This window comes from Lichenostomus cassidix, chromosome W (assembly GCF_008360975.1).
Source record: "Lichenostomus cassidix isolate B80296 chromosome W, HeHo_3.0, whole genome shotgun sequence".
NCBI classification, from domain to species: domain Eukaryota; kingdom Metazoa; phylum Chordata; class Aves; order Passeriformes; family Meliphagidae; genus Lichenostomus; species Lichenostomus cassidix.
Genome location: NC_139510.1, coordinates 1,857,932 through 1,874,320, shown reverse-complemented (window position 1 = coordinate 1,874,320; position 16,389 = coordinate 1,857,932). Strand labels below are relative to the sequence as shown.

Genomic DNA, 16,389 nt, shown 5'->3' with positions numbered 1-16,389 from the left:
CAGAAGAAGAACCAGCACAGTTCTTCAGCTGCCGCCTCCGCGCCGCCACCGGTTCCCCCACGAAATGCCCCGGCCTCCCCCCCAGGCCGGAGCTGCCAGCGCCAACACAGGTTGCACCGGTGCACATGGCTCTGGTGCAGCTCCTCCCGGTTGCGCCCACTCAGAGTGCGAGAGCAGCGCAGCCTGTGGCAGCACAGCCCGGGCAAGGACAGACCCCGGTTCTGTCCATTCAAACCGCAGGCTCAGGGATGCCAGCGCTAGCACAAACCGCGTGACCTGGCCCAGCGTGGCCCGGCGGCTTTAAACAGGTGGAAGCCGTGTTCCCTCAGGCAGCCTGTGGCAGGATGTTCCCCCCTTCTCCCTCTCCCTGCTCGGTCACAGGAGATGGATGGCTCAGATTAGGTTGATAGCCTAATCAGGATCACCTGGTGGTGTCCAAAAGTCTGAAAAGACACTACCCTGTGGAATGTAGAGAGAATGTGAAAAATTTTTAGTGACCACAAAGCCACACTTTTTTATCCTATAAAAAGCTCATGAAATCTCAGAAAAGGTAGAAGCTTTTCTACATGGGTACTGAAGCATGAGGGAAAACTTCTCCTCAGGGGTCTGGATGCAGCCCTGTGGTAACTTCTTGCAAGATGGAGGGAGGATTCTAATGCATCCCAGCTCCAAAATTGGATTTTGGTAAGATCATTGGTTTCCTAAATTGTATTATTCCAGCTGACTTATAGGTACCTTTCTTAACTTGCATTATAGTTCAAGCAAGCATTTCTTAACTTGCATTTTTAACTATTTTTATAGTTCAAGCAAGCATTTACCCCATAATTGCATTTTAGCTATTATAGTTTTGCAATTATGCATTCATTGTGTGTGTATGTATGTCAATCTGTTCTATGTTTGTATGTTTGTTATTTTCTGTGTCTAATAAATGGTATTTTTAGAGAAATCGGCCAAATATCAAAGATCCTTGCTAACGGGACTGAGTCTTGAGGAGCTAGCTACCCTAATCTGTTGCCAGAAGCCTGGCAAACTGCAGAAACTCATAAGGCTTCTGTCTCCCATGCAGGACACGGCCCTTTCCCAAGCGCCATTGGCGCATGCTCTGGCCAGCCTTTCGCAGACGTCAGCCACGATTGCTCCGCTCAGCCTGCCCCACGTGCCAGCTGCGCGAATATCTGTGTTGCCGCAGGCACCACCTCCCCTCTCTAACCGGCTTTTAATGGATATCCTGAGCCAGCTCACCATGATCTGCCGGGACTTGGTGGAGACCCGTTTGCGAGAGGCCCCCCACCCGGGGCAGTGTGGGCCAGAAGTGCCTGCTCCAGAAACCCAGAAGACGGTTGGGGTTCATCCTGCGGTGAAAGCGGAAGTGATGGCAGGGACGCAGATGGATTCCGGGCAGGATATGCCTGTCCCAGCCATGGTTCCAGTGGTAGAGGTGATCCCAGTGTGGTCGCTTCTATGGCAGCGCAGCAGATGACTTTAACTGATAACGTGCCACTGCAACCAGCGGGGCCTCCCAACGTTCTACCTGTGTCACTGCCTTCTCTGCACTCCACTCCAAGCTCCGCTGCGGTGCCGTCTCTCGGCACAATGTCTACATCCGGCCAAACTCCATCATTCATGATAGGGCTCACGGAGAAGCCCCAGTCTGATGACTCAGACAGTGAATTAGACGAAGTGCCTGCTCCAGAGCGAAAAGCTGCTGTGGCAGGGCAGCGAAAGAAGCACCTGCTTCAGAACCACCCTTGGACATTCCCAGACTGTATGGTGACGGTGCGCCCAAGAAATCCCCAGCATTTCTGGGAATCCCTAAAGTTGGGCGCTCTGGAGGCGGGAGATTGGAATCTTTTAGAAAAAATGGGGATGCCAGGCCAGACAGGAGACCCTGAAGAGAATCTGGTGGCTGCTACAGCACCTCTAGGAGGTGTACCAGCAGATCAAGGTGATACTAATACCCTGCAAGGGGATGCCCAAGCCTTTCCTGTGTTCAAGGCTCCCCCGAATTTGGGTCAGGAACACAGGCATGATGCCATTGCATGGAAGATAGTGCAAGACCTGCAGACCAAGGTAGCACAATATGGTCTTGCATCTCCTGTGGTTATGCAAATTTATAGAGTGATGAATACTGACCTGCTTGCTCCATTCGATATTAAGCATTTGGGTCAAGTTCTGTTTCAGCCTGTACAATATGCAGTTTTTGAAAATAACTGGAGAGAACTGGCTGTAAAACACTCAATGCAGAATATGCACTTGCCTTCTGATGACCCTAGACATGCGGTTGGGGTGGATGTCCTTATGGGAACAAATTTTTTTTCTAGCCCCAGCATCCAATCTACTTGGGATCCTCGGATCCTGGAGCAGTCCCAAAAGATCAGTATGGGAGCCATCATGAAAAGCATAGACATGGCTGCCCCAAAAACACGGTATTCGAAAATATCTCAGGGCCAGTCTGAGCTTTTCCTGACTTTTGTAGAGAAGGTAGCAGCAGCCCTGGAAAAGCAGGTGGAAGATGATTCATTGAGACAGATTTTGCGCAAACAGTTGGCAAGAGACAATGCCAATGACAAATATAGAAAGATCATAGATGCCCTACCAGGGGAACCTACGCTTGCAGAAATGGTAGAAGCTTGCTCTAAGGTGGGATCAGAGATCCAAAAGAGGTCTGCCTTGGCTGCACTTGTGCCGTCTGGTCAGGTACCCCCTGACTGTGGACAAAAGCAGCCCAAGGCTAGGAACAAATAGAAATTAGTTAAATCAAAGCAGAAGAAAAATTCGGGGACCGGGATTCCCCAGTGTGGTAGGTATGGTAGGCCAGGTCACTGTCCAGAATACTGCAGTTCTAAGAACTATGTAGATGGTCGACCTCTGTCAGGAAACATGAAGAGGAGTGCAAAAAGGGGGAGTAGCCCTCCGACGCAAAAGTTCCCCCAGAACAGGGCGATGGAACAGGCCTATCCAGCCAATTTAGAGACAGTACCCAAGGACCAGCCCGGGTTGATGTCTACACTGCAACAACAGTTGTCCTAGAATCTGGTAGTCTCCATAGGGTTCCCCTGGATGCACATGGACCCCTAAGTCACGGACTCAGTGTGCTGATTGTGGGGAGATCTGATGTCACCCACCAAGATATTTTTGTCCACCCAGAAGTTATAGACGCTGATTTTAAAGGCCAGATTCATACTATAGTTTCCACGTCAAAACCCACTGCCACTATCCCTGAAAAGACTCACATTGCTCAATTAGTGCCTTTTGAGTCTTGTGTCCCCAGGGCAGAACAAGTTTGTGGAGGTAACAGCACTGAATTGCCGGGACTTCCACAGGTCTGCTGGGCTGCGGACATTTCTAGTGAGAGGCCACATCTGACATGTACCCTCATCCTGCCGAAAGCTCGTCCGCACCGGATTCAGCTCCAAGGTTTGATTGATATGGGTACGGATGTAACGATTGTCTCCTTCTCTTCATGGCCTTCTTCATGGCCTCTAGCTACTGTGGGATCGGCCGTTGCGGGGCTAGGAAGAACCACACAGAGCCAACTAAGTAAGCGACCTGTATTGGTGAAAGACTCGGAGGGACACACGGCTTCAATTTGGCCCTTTGTCACGCCAGTTCCAATTAACCTCTGGGGACAGGACGTGTTGGCAGCCTGGGGGGTGCGGATCAGGACAAATTTTTAATAGGGGTCACTGTGTGCAAGGGCGCACTGTATTCTACGCTATCTCTGCGATGGCTGACCAAAACACCCATATGGGAACCACAATGGCCCCTGCCAAAAGAGAAATTAGTCGCCCTTTGTCAGCTGGTTCAGGAGCAACTGCAACAGGGACACATTGAGCTTTCTACCAGTACCTGGAACACCCCTGTTTTCATGATTAAGAAAAAATCGGGGACATGGAGACTGTTGCAAGATCTCCAAAAAGTTAATGCAGTGATGGAAAGTATGGGGAACATAAAGCCTGGTATGCCCTCACCCACAATGATTCCCACAGGGTGTGAAATCCGGATCATTGATTTGAAAGATTGTTTTTTCACAATCCCTCTGCACCCCAATGACAGACCAAAATTAGCCTTTACTGTGCCTGCAATTAACAATGCTGAGCCTGCAAAGAGATTTCAATGGAAAGTATTACCTCAGGGCATGAAGAATAATCCGACTATCTGTCAATGGTATGTCGTTCAGGCCTTGTCCGGAATCCGTGAGCAGTTTCCTGAGGCACTCTGCTACCATTTATATGGATGATATCCTGGTGGCAGCATCCACCCAGGATGAGTTGCGGAGGTTACAGCCTCGACTGCTTGATGCCTTGCATTCCTATGGGTTGCAAGTGGCTCCAGAGAAAGTTCAACAGCAGCCTCCTTGGAAATATATAGGAGTCAAAATTTTGGATAGAACCGTACAACATCAAGAGGCGCGGTTCTCGGACTCTATTAAGACCATGAATGATTCCGAGAAATTGCTGGGTATCATCAATTGGTTACGTCCTTATTTAGAACAAACCACCACACAACTTTCCCCGCTTTTTAAAATTTTAAAGGGGGACCCTGATCTAAACTCACCTCGGAAATTGACTCCTGAGGCGCGACGAGTGCTGAATGGGGTGCAGCAGGCTGTTTCTGCTCGTCAGGTTTATCGAGTGGATCTTTCTATTGGTATAACTGTTTTCATTCCTGCTCCAGACCTCCATCCTACAGGTATCATTGGCCAGTGGAACAAACAATGGGATGACCCTCTGCACATCCTGGAATGGGTCTTTTTGCCCCATCAGCCAAAAAAGACAGCACCCACATTGTTCGAGTTGATCACTTGTCTGTCAATTAAATGCCATCATTGGTGTTTACAATTGATGACAGCGGATCCTGCAACAATTGTTGTTCCAGTATCACGGAACAGCTTTGAATGGAGCCTTGCTAATAGCTCTCCTTTGCAAAGTGCACTGCAAAGTTTCTCAGGGCAGATTGCTTGTCATCTGCCCAGCCACCAAGTGCTGCAGCTGGCAAATTCAGTTTCACGTTGCGGCCAAAGAACAGTCAGGTGCCAGTTCACTGACCAACCATCTTCACTGATGGTTCTGGGTAAACAGGAAAGGCCATTGTCGCCTGGAAGGAAGGATCTGAGTGGCAGGTGCTGAAAAGCCACGAGACAGGGTCTGCTCAATTGGTTGAATTGAAGGCAGTTGCCATGGCTTTTCAGCAGTTCTCTCAGGTGCCTTTGAATTTGGTCACTGACTCTGCTTATGTAGCGGATATAACCAAACATTTAGATTTTTCACTTCTAAAAGAAGTCAATAATGCGGCTCTGTTTTTGCTATTGCGAACCTTGTGGAAGGTGATTCAAGTTCGAGTGCACCCATATTATATTTTGCACATTCCAAGCCACACCAAATTACCAGGTTTTACAACAGAAGGCAGTGCCAGGGCTGACATGTTAGCCAGCCCTGTGTGAGTTGCACCTCAGCCTGACAAAATTGCACAAGCCAAGGCATCGCACAATTTCTTTCATCAGAGTGCACATACCCTGCAGAAGGAGTTTCAATTGACACCAATTGAGGCTCATGACATTGTCAGCGCTTGTGCTGATTGCTATAGATTCGCTGCACCTCTGCCACAGGGGGTAAACCCCAGAGGCCTAAAGGCCTTACAGCTCTGGCAGACGGATGTGACACACATCCCTGAGTTTGGCCGATCCAAGTATGTGCACATGTCTATTGACACTTTCTCCTTAGCCATTTGGGCGTCTGGTCATGTTGGAGAAAGGAGCCGCGATGCCATTGCCCATTGGAAATTGGCTTTCTCGGTCCTGGGCGTGCCATCTACTGTGAAAACTGATAATGGTCCTGCCTACGCCTCGCAGAAGACGCGGCAGTTTTTGCACCTATGGGATGTAGACCACACATTCGGTATTCCTCATTCTCCTACTGGCCAAGCCATTGTTGAACGCCTTCATGGTACTCTGAAGCGTGTCTTGGAAAAGCAAAAAGGGGGAATGCATGGGGAAACCCCACAGAGCCAACTGGAAAAAGCTTTGTATACAATTAATCACCTCACAGTGTGTCAGAGGTTGGGGGCATTGGAATTTTTTCTCCATCCCTGTTACTAAGCAACAAATATCGGGGTGATTAGAGCTATCAAATCTTTTGTAAGAGACAAAAGGGTGTGCTAGGTGGGGCAAGGGAAACAGGCAGCCAGCCATTGGGATGGACACTCATCTGTCGGACACCGGGAGGAAAGTGAGCTGCGTTTGCTTCTAGCTGAGACCGCGGGAGATCCAACTGTGCTCTGAATTCTCCTTCTGGCTGGGTGAGCTTTTGGCTGGGGAAAAGGTGGTATCCAAACCTTTCCCCGCTGGGAATGCGCACCTTTCCCAGCTGCGCTTTGCTGCAGCTGTGGGGGAGTCCGGCTGTCCCTGCTGCGCGCCCTGCTTTTGCCACACGAGACTGTGGCATCTGCTGTGACTGCAGAGTCCCTGCTACCTCACTGGCTGCCCGGGAGAGAGAGAGAGCCAGCCCCTGCCCCCTGCCGCCCCGAGCTGCCTGCCTGCTTCTCAGCCCTCCGCCATTACCAGCTGCGTGAGGCTGACCTGACCCTGCGCCACAGCGCCACCTGCAGCCGCTCAGGAGTCATCGCACTTGCCCTGCCTGGCCGGGAGCTCAACAGCACCGCTGCTGCTTGCAACCGTGATTACACCAAATGGGAAAGTGCTCGGCAGCTCAAAAAGGCATCTGCTATTGGTTTCTGGTTCTATTTGTTGTTGTTATTCTTGTTACTGCTTGTTTATAGATACTAGTAAAGAACTGTTATTCCTTTTCCCATACCTTTGCCTGAAAGCCCTTGATTTCAAAATTAAAATACTTTGGAGGGAAGGGAAATCACATTCTCTGTCCTAAGGGAGGGTTCCACCTCTCTTAGCAGACACCTGTCTTTCAAACCAAGACACAGTGCCACTGAATTAGAATAATCCTGTGATCTTGAACCATTTTCTCTCATTGCAGTTGTCAGGCGAGATGCACTTGCCTCGGGCGAAGGTATGGGTACGGAACCTACTTACTAACACCTGGGAAGGCCCGCATGAGCTTATTGCTTGGGGTCGTGGGTATGCTTGCATTTCCACAGATATTGGGATACGATGGCTGCCTGCAAGATGTGTTTGCCCTGACCTGTGGCTCCAGAGACAGAACCAGAAACCTCAAAATGACAACCAGAATGCTGAACATCAACCAAATGATCCTTCTGATGATGGCCAGGACATCGACCATCAGGCAGATGGTCATTCCATAAGCAGAGACTTAACTTTAAGTTTTCTTTATTATGGAGTCAGAAAGCAAGAACTTTGAAAGCCATGTTTGGAATTAATTTTGATAGAATTGTGATATAGAATTAAGTTTTGATAGATTTATCACCCATGGTATTGCTTGAGAGTCTCTCTGTCCACCTTAAATCAGCATCTGGTTTGGGCTCTGTTCGGTAACTGGCCACTACTGAGAAGACCCCATATCAGTATTCAATTTAGGCTCTTTTTGGTAACTGGCTATTACCAGGCAGATCCCTTATGCTGAGTTTGTTCTCCCATCTTCAAGGGACCTACAGACGATCACAGGCAATACCTTTCGGTTTTTAAACAAAAAGGGGGTGCTGTGACTGTACAGATTCTCTCTCATGGGAAACTTTCCCTTCTCTCGTTAGGTATGAGAAACATAGATAAACACTATGGGAACAGAGAATGTTTTGGAACTGGGTGTTGAGAAACCTCGGCCAATCACCCTGGGGGGTGGGTGACTGCTGGCCAATCCGAATGCTTTTCTTTTCTGTATAAAGTCTGATTCATTTATAAATTGTTCTTCTTCGCTCTGACACAGGTGCTGTTGGCTTGGTTCCTTTCCGTTATCGGTTCAACAGCGGCATGGGGCTATTGATAAAAATTACTGAGTGTGACCGAACATCCTGCTCTCAGACCCCAGAACTGGTACAAGTTAGTTCTAAGGCTTGGACTTAGACCAAGAACCAAGGCAGCATGCGCAAGGAAACAGGGTGAAGAGTTTATCCTGAGGAAGACTAACTTCGTCCCTCATTTATCTTCAGGACCCTTGCCCACAATTAATCTGTGACACTGCGCTTGTGCGAACATATTTAAATGAACTTTGAACTCATTATAATACGAAGCAGGGATAGGTAATGAATATGGATAGGGGCATTGTGTAACTTCATGCAGATGTAACCTGTAATCTAATATAAACCTGGTGAAGTGCTGCTGACAGTGTGCATGCCTTTGGAGGGGCTACCCCCATGCACCCCAGCTGGAATAAACACATACATACTTCATAACTATTTGAGTTGTGGAGTCAATCCGTCCTCATTTTGGCAACCCAGGTGGACAAGGTTTGCCTGGCTGCAGGATCCACTGAGGGGCTGACATCCTAAGCAGCACCCTGGGATTTTCCTGGAGGAGCTCCACTCCTTGGCCACTCACTGCGGGGGCAAAAAACGACCATCTGATGTGGCAGAGAAACGGCATGTTGCTTTGGGTATAGGGAAGCCTGTAAGTCATATACGCGTGGCTAGGACTGCTGGCAAGACACAGAGAGACATCTCTGTGCCTAGCGTTTTCCCTGAGTGGGTTTAGCTTGCAAGCAACCAGCTAGGGGAATCGGGAACCGGCGAGGTAATTCGCCGTCCTTAGCTGGCAAGGGGGGGATTCACTGACCGATGGGGCAGCTGCAAGTGATCCTGGGGGTGGATTGAGTGAATCCCAAAAGAAACTAGTTTGAACTAGTTGTTAAGGCTGGTGTTGTGCTTGTGTGTGTATGTATGAGATGCAGATAATATAGTTATGAGCAGTTGCCCACATAGCTGAGGAGAAAGTGTCAATAGACACATGCACATACTTGGATCGGCCAAACTCAGGGATGTGTGTCACATCCGTCTGCCAGAGCTGTAAGGCCTTTAGGCCTCTGGGGTTTACCCCCTGTGGCAGAGGTGCAGCGAATCTATAGCAATCAGCACAAGCGCTGACAATGTCATGAGCCTCAATTGGTGTCAATTGAAACTCCTTCTGCAGGGTATGTGCACTCTGATGAAAGAAATTGTGCGATGCCTTGGCTTGTGCAATTTTGTCAGGCTGAGGTGCAACTCACACAGGGCTGGCTAACATGTCAGCCCTGGCACTGCCTTCTGTTGTAAAACCTGGTAATTTGGTGTGGCTTGGAATGTGCAAAATATAATATGGGTGCACTCGAACTTGAATCACCTTCCACAAGGTTCGCAATAGCAAAAACAGAGCCGCATTATTGACTTCTTTTAGAAGTGAAAAATCTAAATGTTTGGTTATATCCGCTACATAAGCAGAGTCAGTGACCAAATTCAAAGGCACCTGAGAGAACTGCTGAAAAGCCATGGCAACTGCCTTCAATTCAACCAATTGAGCAGACCCTGTCTCGTGGCTTTTCAGCACCTGCCACTCAGATCCTTCCTTCCAGGCGACAATGGCCTTTCCTGTTTACCCAGAACCATCAGTGAAGATGGTTGGTCAGTGAACTGGCACCTGACTGTTCTTTGGCCGCAACGTGAAACTGAATTTGCCAGCTGCAGCACTTGGTGGCTGGGCAGATGACAAGCAATCTGCCCTGAGAAACTTTGCAGTGCACTTTGCAAAGGAGAGCTATTAGCAAGGCTCCATTCAAAGCTGTTCCGTGATACTGGAACAACAATTGTTGCAGGATCCGCTGCCATCAATTGTAAACACCAATGATGGCATTTAATTGACAGACAAGTGATCAACTCGAACAATGTGGGTGCTGTCTTTTTTGGCTGATGGGGCAAAAAGACCCATTCCAGGATGTGCAGAGGGTCATCCCATTGTTTGTTCCACTGGCCAATGATACCTGTAGGATGGAGGTCTGGAGCAGGAATGAAAACAGTTATACCAATAGAAAGATCCACTCGATAAACCTGACGAGCAGAAACAGCCTGCTGCACCCCATTCAGCACTCGTCGCGCCTCAGGAGTCAATTTCCGAGGTGAGTTTAGATCAGGGTCCCCCTTTAAAATTTTAAAAAGCGGGGAAAGTTGTGTGGTGGTTTGTTCTAAATAAGGACGTAACCAATTGATGATACCCAGCAATTTCTCGGAATCATTCATGGTCTTAATAGAGTCCGAGAACCGCGCCTCTTGATGTTGTACGGTTCTATCCAAAATTTTGACTCCTATATATTTCCAAGGAGGCTGCTGTTGAACTTTCTCTGGAGCCACTTGCAACCCATAGGAATGCAAGGCATCAAGCAGTCGAGGCTGTAACCTCCGCAACTCATCCTGGGTGGATGCTGCCACCAGGATATCATCCATATAAATGGTAGCAGAGTGCCTCAGGAAACTGCTCACGGATTCCGGACAAGGCCTGAACGACATACCATTGACAGATAGTCGGATTATTCTTCATGCCCTGAGGTAATACTTTCCATTGAAATCTCTTTGCAGGCTCAGCATTGTTAATTGCAGGCACAGTAAAGGCTAATTTTGGTCTGTCATTGGGGTGCAGAGGGATTGTGAAAAAACAATCTTTCAAATCAATGATCCGGATTTCACACCCTGTGGGAATCATTGTGGGTGAGGGCATACCAGGCTTTATGTTCCCCATACTTTCCATCACTGCATTAACTTTTTGGAGATCTTGCAACAGTCTCCATGTCCCCGATTTTTTCTTAATCATGAAAACAGGGGTGTTCCAGGTACTGGTAGAAAGCTCAATGTGTCCCTGTTGCAGTTGCTCCTGAACCAGCTGACAAAGGGCAACTAATTTCTCTTTTGGCAGGGGCCATTGTGGTTCCCATATGGGTGTTTTGGTCAGCCATCGCAGAGATAGCGTAGAATACAGTGCGCCCTTGCACACAGTGACCCCTATTAAAAATTTGTCCTGATCCGCACCCCCCAGGCTGCCAACACGTCCTGTCCCCAGAGGTTAATTGGAACTGGCGTGACAAAGGGCCAAATTGAAGCCGTGTGTCCCTCCGAGTCTTTCACCAATACAGGTCGCTTACTTAGTCGGCTCTGTGTGGTTCCTCCCAGCCCTGCGATCGATCATCCCGCAGGGCATAAAGGCCACGAAGGAGGCCATGAAGTGGAGGAAAGGATCGTTGCATCAGCACCTGTATCAATCAAACCTCACATCCGAATTCGGTGCGGATGCGCTTTCAGCATGATGAGGGTACATGTCATCTGTGGTCTCTCATTAGAGATGGCAGCAGCCCAGTAGACCTGTGGAAGTCCCGGCAGTTCAGTGCTGTTACCTCAGCCAACTTGCTGGTCTACCCTGGGAACAGAAGACTCGGCAACAATTGAGCAATGTGAGTCTTTTCAGGGATGGTGACAGGGGGATCTGATTTGGAAACTGTGGCATGAATCTGGCCTTTAAAATCAGCATCTATAACTTCTGGAAGAACAAGGATCCCTTGGCTGGTAGCCTCAGGCCCTCCTACAAGCAGTGCACTGACTCCCTGATGTAGGGGTCCATGCACATCCAAGGGAATACTATGGGCATTGTCAGATTCTAAGACAACTGTTGTTGCTGTGGTGTAGGCGTTGACTCGGGCTGAGCCTTTGGTGCCTCCTCCACATTGACGGGATAGGCCTGTGTTGCCACCCTGTTCTGGGGGAACTGTCGTGATGGAGGGCAAAGCCCCCTTTTTGCACCCCTCTTCATGTTTCCCGACAGGGGTCGACCATCTGCATGGTACTTGGACCTACAATATTCTGGACAATGACCTGGCCTACCACACCTCCCGCACTGAGGAATCCCAGTCCCCAAATTTTCCTTCTTCCCCGAGTTTTCCTTCTGCTTTGATTTGACTCGTTTCCATTTCTTCCCAGCTTTGAGCTGTTTTTGTCCCTGGTCAGGGGGTTCCCGACCAGGGGACAGAAATGCAGCCAAGGCGGATTTTCCTGGACTGTCTGTCTGCACCTTAGAGCAAGCTTGTACCATGTCTGTGACTGAAGGATCCCCTGGTAGGGCATTTATGATCCTTCTACACTTGTCGTTGGCATTGTCTCTTGCCAACTGCTTGCACAATATCTGTCTCAATGTATTATCTTCCACCTGCTTTTCCAAGGCTGCTGCTAGCTTCTCTACAAAGGTCAGGAAAAGCTCAGATTGCCCCAATGTATTTTTGAATATCGTGTTTGTGGGGCGATCATCTCTATAGTTTTTACAATGGCTCCCATACCAAGCTTTTGGGCTTGCTCCAGAATCCGAGGATCCGAAGCAGCTTGGACATTGGGGTTAGTGAAATGTCCTCTACCCATAAGGACATCAGCCGCAATCATGCGCTTAGGGTCCTCAGAAGGCAAGGACATATTGTCCTTTATCTGTTTTTCAACCATCATTTTCCAATTGTTCTCAAAAACTCCGTATTGCATGGGGTGAAACAAGACTTGAGCCAAATATGTAATATCAAATGGAGCAAGCAAATCACTATTTATCACTCTAATAAGTTTCATAATATGAGGAGAAGAGATTCCATGCATTGTGGCTTTCATGAAAAGGTCATTTACTACCTTCCACGCAATGGCAGCATGCCTGCTCTTCTCATCCGAGTCCGGGCCAGGCACAAACACCTGATAAGCCTGAGCGTCTCCTTGCAGGAAGCTAGCATCACCCTGACCTGCTGTAGCAGCTCCACGGCCCTCCCGTCGTCTTGGCATCCCTATTCTCTCTATAAGTTCCCAGTGTCCTGCATCCAGCGCGCCCTGCTTGACTGATTCCCAGAAATGCAGGGAGTCATGTGGGCGGAATATCCCCACACTGCTTTGGTGTCTCCAGGAGTTGCTCAGAACCCAGTGCTTTTTTCTTTTCCCTGCCAGCGCGAGCTTTCGCCCAGGAGAGAGGAACCCCTCCTCGTCACTGTCTGAATCATCGGTGTAAGGCTTGCTATCTGCGAGCCCTATCACAAAGGATGGTGACTGGCTGGACGCAGTGTCTGAGCCAAAAAACTGTGCAGAGATAGGGTTGGGGGAGAGGCAAGAGGAGGGCTGCAATACTACCACGTCATCAAGCGTGTTCGCCGAGTTTGCTGGCACAACGTCACTTAATATTGGATCAGCGCGCTGTGCTGAGGCTGCATCTGCCACTGAACCCGTCAGAGGGACCGGTACCTGTCTGTGTCCCAAATTTCCCCACACCGCCACCGCCATGTTGGTGGCCGCAGCGGCAGTGAGCCCAGACAGCTTCCGGGGTCTTGGGACAGGGACTTCCGTCCCAGTCCAGCCTGCTCACTGGACGTTCAGCAAGCAGAGCTCCGCCATATCTTGACGGATTCCAGCAACTTTGGCCAGTATATTCCCTTAAAAGCTGAGATGGAGTGGGCTCATCTGGCAGAGGCTCAAAGTTCCGCATATCTGAGTCACAGGAAGCCTTCCCCTACATGGCTTCTGTGGAAATGTCAATCAAGTCTCCCAAAGTGGAAGCACCGCCTGCCGGAGACTTCTCTTCTGGTCCCTGCACGACCGGCGGGGAAGCCGGGACCCACGTGGCGGGCGGGGCCCCTGAGTCTGCAGCTGTTCTGGACTGAACTGAGGTTTGTTGCTGTCCCGCCTGTGCTGCGGCTGCGCCACCCATTTCTGCACTCTCAGTCCCTGCCCCTGAGGCAGCCCACGTGGCTGCCAGGACCTCCAGCGGTGGTCCGCGTGGGGGGGAAAGGGCAGTACCATTTTGTAGAGGCCGGGCGGGGGGGAAACTCCCTCCGCAGCTGGTGTCTTGGGGCCAGCCCGTTCCCCTCTTTCTTCAGCATCTCTGCCAGCTGCTCATTTGGGTGGATATAACTACGTGTGGGAAGATCATTTGGAGAATTATATTTGCTCTTTTTGGCTCCATCCGCTGCTGACTGTGGAACCTTGGGGTCGGGGTGTCTCTCGTGCGGCGCTCGTCGACCAAAAGCAAGGAATCTAGACAGAGAGCAGAGTCCAGCTCTGCAGTGTAAAATTCCTGTCCCCTTAATGCATCCCAGACCTCTTGCCATGTTCTGTGCAAGCGGATAGTTTTCTCGTCTCCAAATATCATCTCTTTGCACAAAGCCTTACCCACCCTGAGCCACAAAGAACAGTCCACATCCATGTCCCAGACTTCTGGGACTGCATTCTAGGATGCCCACGTTAATAAAGCCCTGGCCAGCTGCTGCGCCTTCGCTGCAGCTGGATGACCCCAGGGGTCCTCCAAGAAAGCTTGTAAAAGTTTGTCTTTCAGCATTGGAGGGGGGTCCATCTCCATTCCAAAAGCAGGGCACGCCCCGTGGCAGGCGGGGGGGGGGAGGGAATGAGACAGGATGGGGCGGTGTACCTTTTGTTGCATGCAGTATGTGTCGGTGGTCACCAGATGTCGCTGTTGGACCACTAGCAGAGTGAAGAGTCAAGACCTCGAGTGCTAGAAAAAGTCTGATTTTATTATTTATTAACAATTTATATAGACATCAGAGGGCCGTTCAGATTGGAGCAATTTCATCCTCCTCCAGGGACGGGTTGGTCCAGGCGTGAATGGCCTGTATCCAAAAGGTCGTTTCAATAACATAAAAGTTTTTATTTTTATTTATAAAACATAGAGGAAGAAGAGAAAAATTCCCATGGGAAAGGATCTGTGTTGCCACAGTTAGGAGTGCAATTTTAGAAAAATATAGTGAATATTGAGTTAATTTACTTAGTGGGGGAAAAAAATAGGAGCTTACAAAGAGTGGCTGCTTTTTTTTTTTTTTTAATATTTTCCTTCCTCTTAGCAATTTACCTTTTCTTTTTCTCTTCTCTCTCTCTTTCATAGCAGGTTGACTTTGAGTGAAATAAATGAGATGCTTGCCTGATGCCAAAAATACATCTTTGTCCTGAATGTAAAAATAATTATTGTAAGGTTTGTGCATTCTGTGAGTGTGCTGCATGTCACAAAAAGTAGTATCACGTTTTCCATTAAAGATCAATGTGGTGTCCAGCGTGTGAAGATTTTAAAATTCAAGCTCGACATAGAATAGCTGAAATTAAAAGCAGAGACCTTAACAAAAGAGACGCACTTACTATTGTGACAGAGTGGTCAGAAGCAGTTGTTATTGCCTTAGTGTGTGGAAAGACTCATTTAGTTCCTGAAACCTGGTCAGTGCGGAAGAAAAATTGGGAAAAGACAGTAAGGCAGTGTGAAAAGAGGTTTGCCTGGAAGAGAGATAAAACCAAGAGAAGGAAGTAGATAAGATGGATAAGATGGGAACTGGGCAAAGCAAAGAAGTTCTTAAAACAACTCCACTTAGCTGTGTTTTAGCACATTGGAAGGAAATTGCAGGGAGCAGAAGTATAGAAGATAAAAGAACTCTTATAAAATTTTTAACTCAGTGGTGGCCTTTGTACAAGCTAGAAGATGGAATTAAATGGCCTCTTCATGGGTCTTTAGAATATAACACACTATTACAGTTAATGTTGTTTTTAAGAAAGAAAGAAAGGGAAAACATGAGCCAGAACCACCCAGACAGGGACCACCCAGACAAGGCCCACCTAGGTTTGGTAAAGATCAGTGTGCTAACTGTAACGAATTTGGTCATTGGAAGAACCAATGTCCAAAAGGAAAGCAGAACAACCAGCAAGGAAGACAAGGCCAAGAAGGGATCGTCACACACGTGAAAGAAGACTGAAGAAGACCGGAGGACTCCACCCTAGTGGATCCACTGGTTATAAATTAAGCTAGGGGAAAAAGAAGAAAAATAGAATTTTTGGTGGACACGGGGGCAACATATTCGGTTTTAAATAAAGCTTTAATGCCAGTGGGGGATGATTATATCATGGTTCAAGGGGCAACAGGCCAATCTGAAAAGCATACTTTTGCAAACCTTTAAAGTATAAACTGGGAAAGCAATGGGATATTCACAAATTTTTGTACATGCCCAGATCTTCAAAAGCCCTTTTGGGCAGAGATCTGTTGGAACAGTTACAAGCAACCATTTCATTCAAACATGGGGAAATTACTCTGGAGGTAAATGATCAACAATATGTTGAGGTATTATGTTTAATGCTAACAACCACAGAGGCTGAGGGAGAAATTAGTGAAGAAATTATGAATCAAGTATTCCCTGGGGTATGGGCAACAAATGTACTTGGAAGCGCTAAAAATGCACCCCCAATACAAATTAAGTTGAAAGAAGGGAAACAACCAGTCAGAGTTAAACAATACCCCCTTAAAAAAGAAGACAAGGAAGGAATTAGCCCAGTGATTGAAAACTTTTTACAGCTAGGGCTGTTGAGAGAGTGCAAATCTGATTTCAACACCCCCATTTTACCAGTTTGCAAACCTGATGGCTCATATCGGGTGGTACAAAATTTAAGGGCAGTAAACAAAATAACTGAGGACCTCCATCCTGTGGTGTCAAACCCCTACACACTACT

At 48.3% G+C, this 16,389-nt stretch overlaps 1 protein-coding gene and 1 long non-coding RNA gene across 2 annotated transcripts in view; one reads left to right on the top strand and one right to left on the bottom strand.

Moving 5' to 3' along the window:
* Positions 1–16,389, bottom strand: part of LOC146425296 (uncharacterized) — a 474,460-nt gene that overhangs the window by 393,015 nt on the left and 65,056 nt on the right. The window lies entirely within an intron of this gene.
* Positions 1,462–2,745, top strand: LOC146425298 (endogenous retrovirus group K member 5 Gag polyprotein-like). Its single transcript, XM_085041421.1, has 2 exons — positions 1,462–1,927; positions 1,979–2,745. The coding sequence occupies exons 1-2, from the start codon at positions 1,462–1,464 to the stop codon at positions 2,743–2,745; spliced, it is 1,233 nt and encodes a 410-aa protein (XP_084897547.1).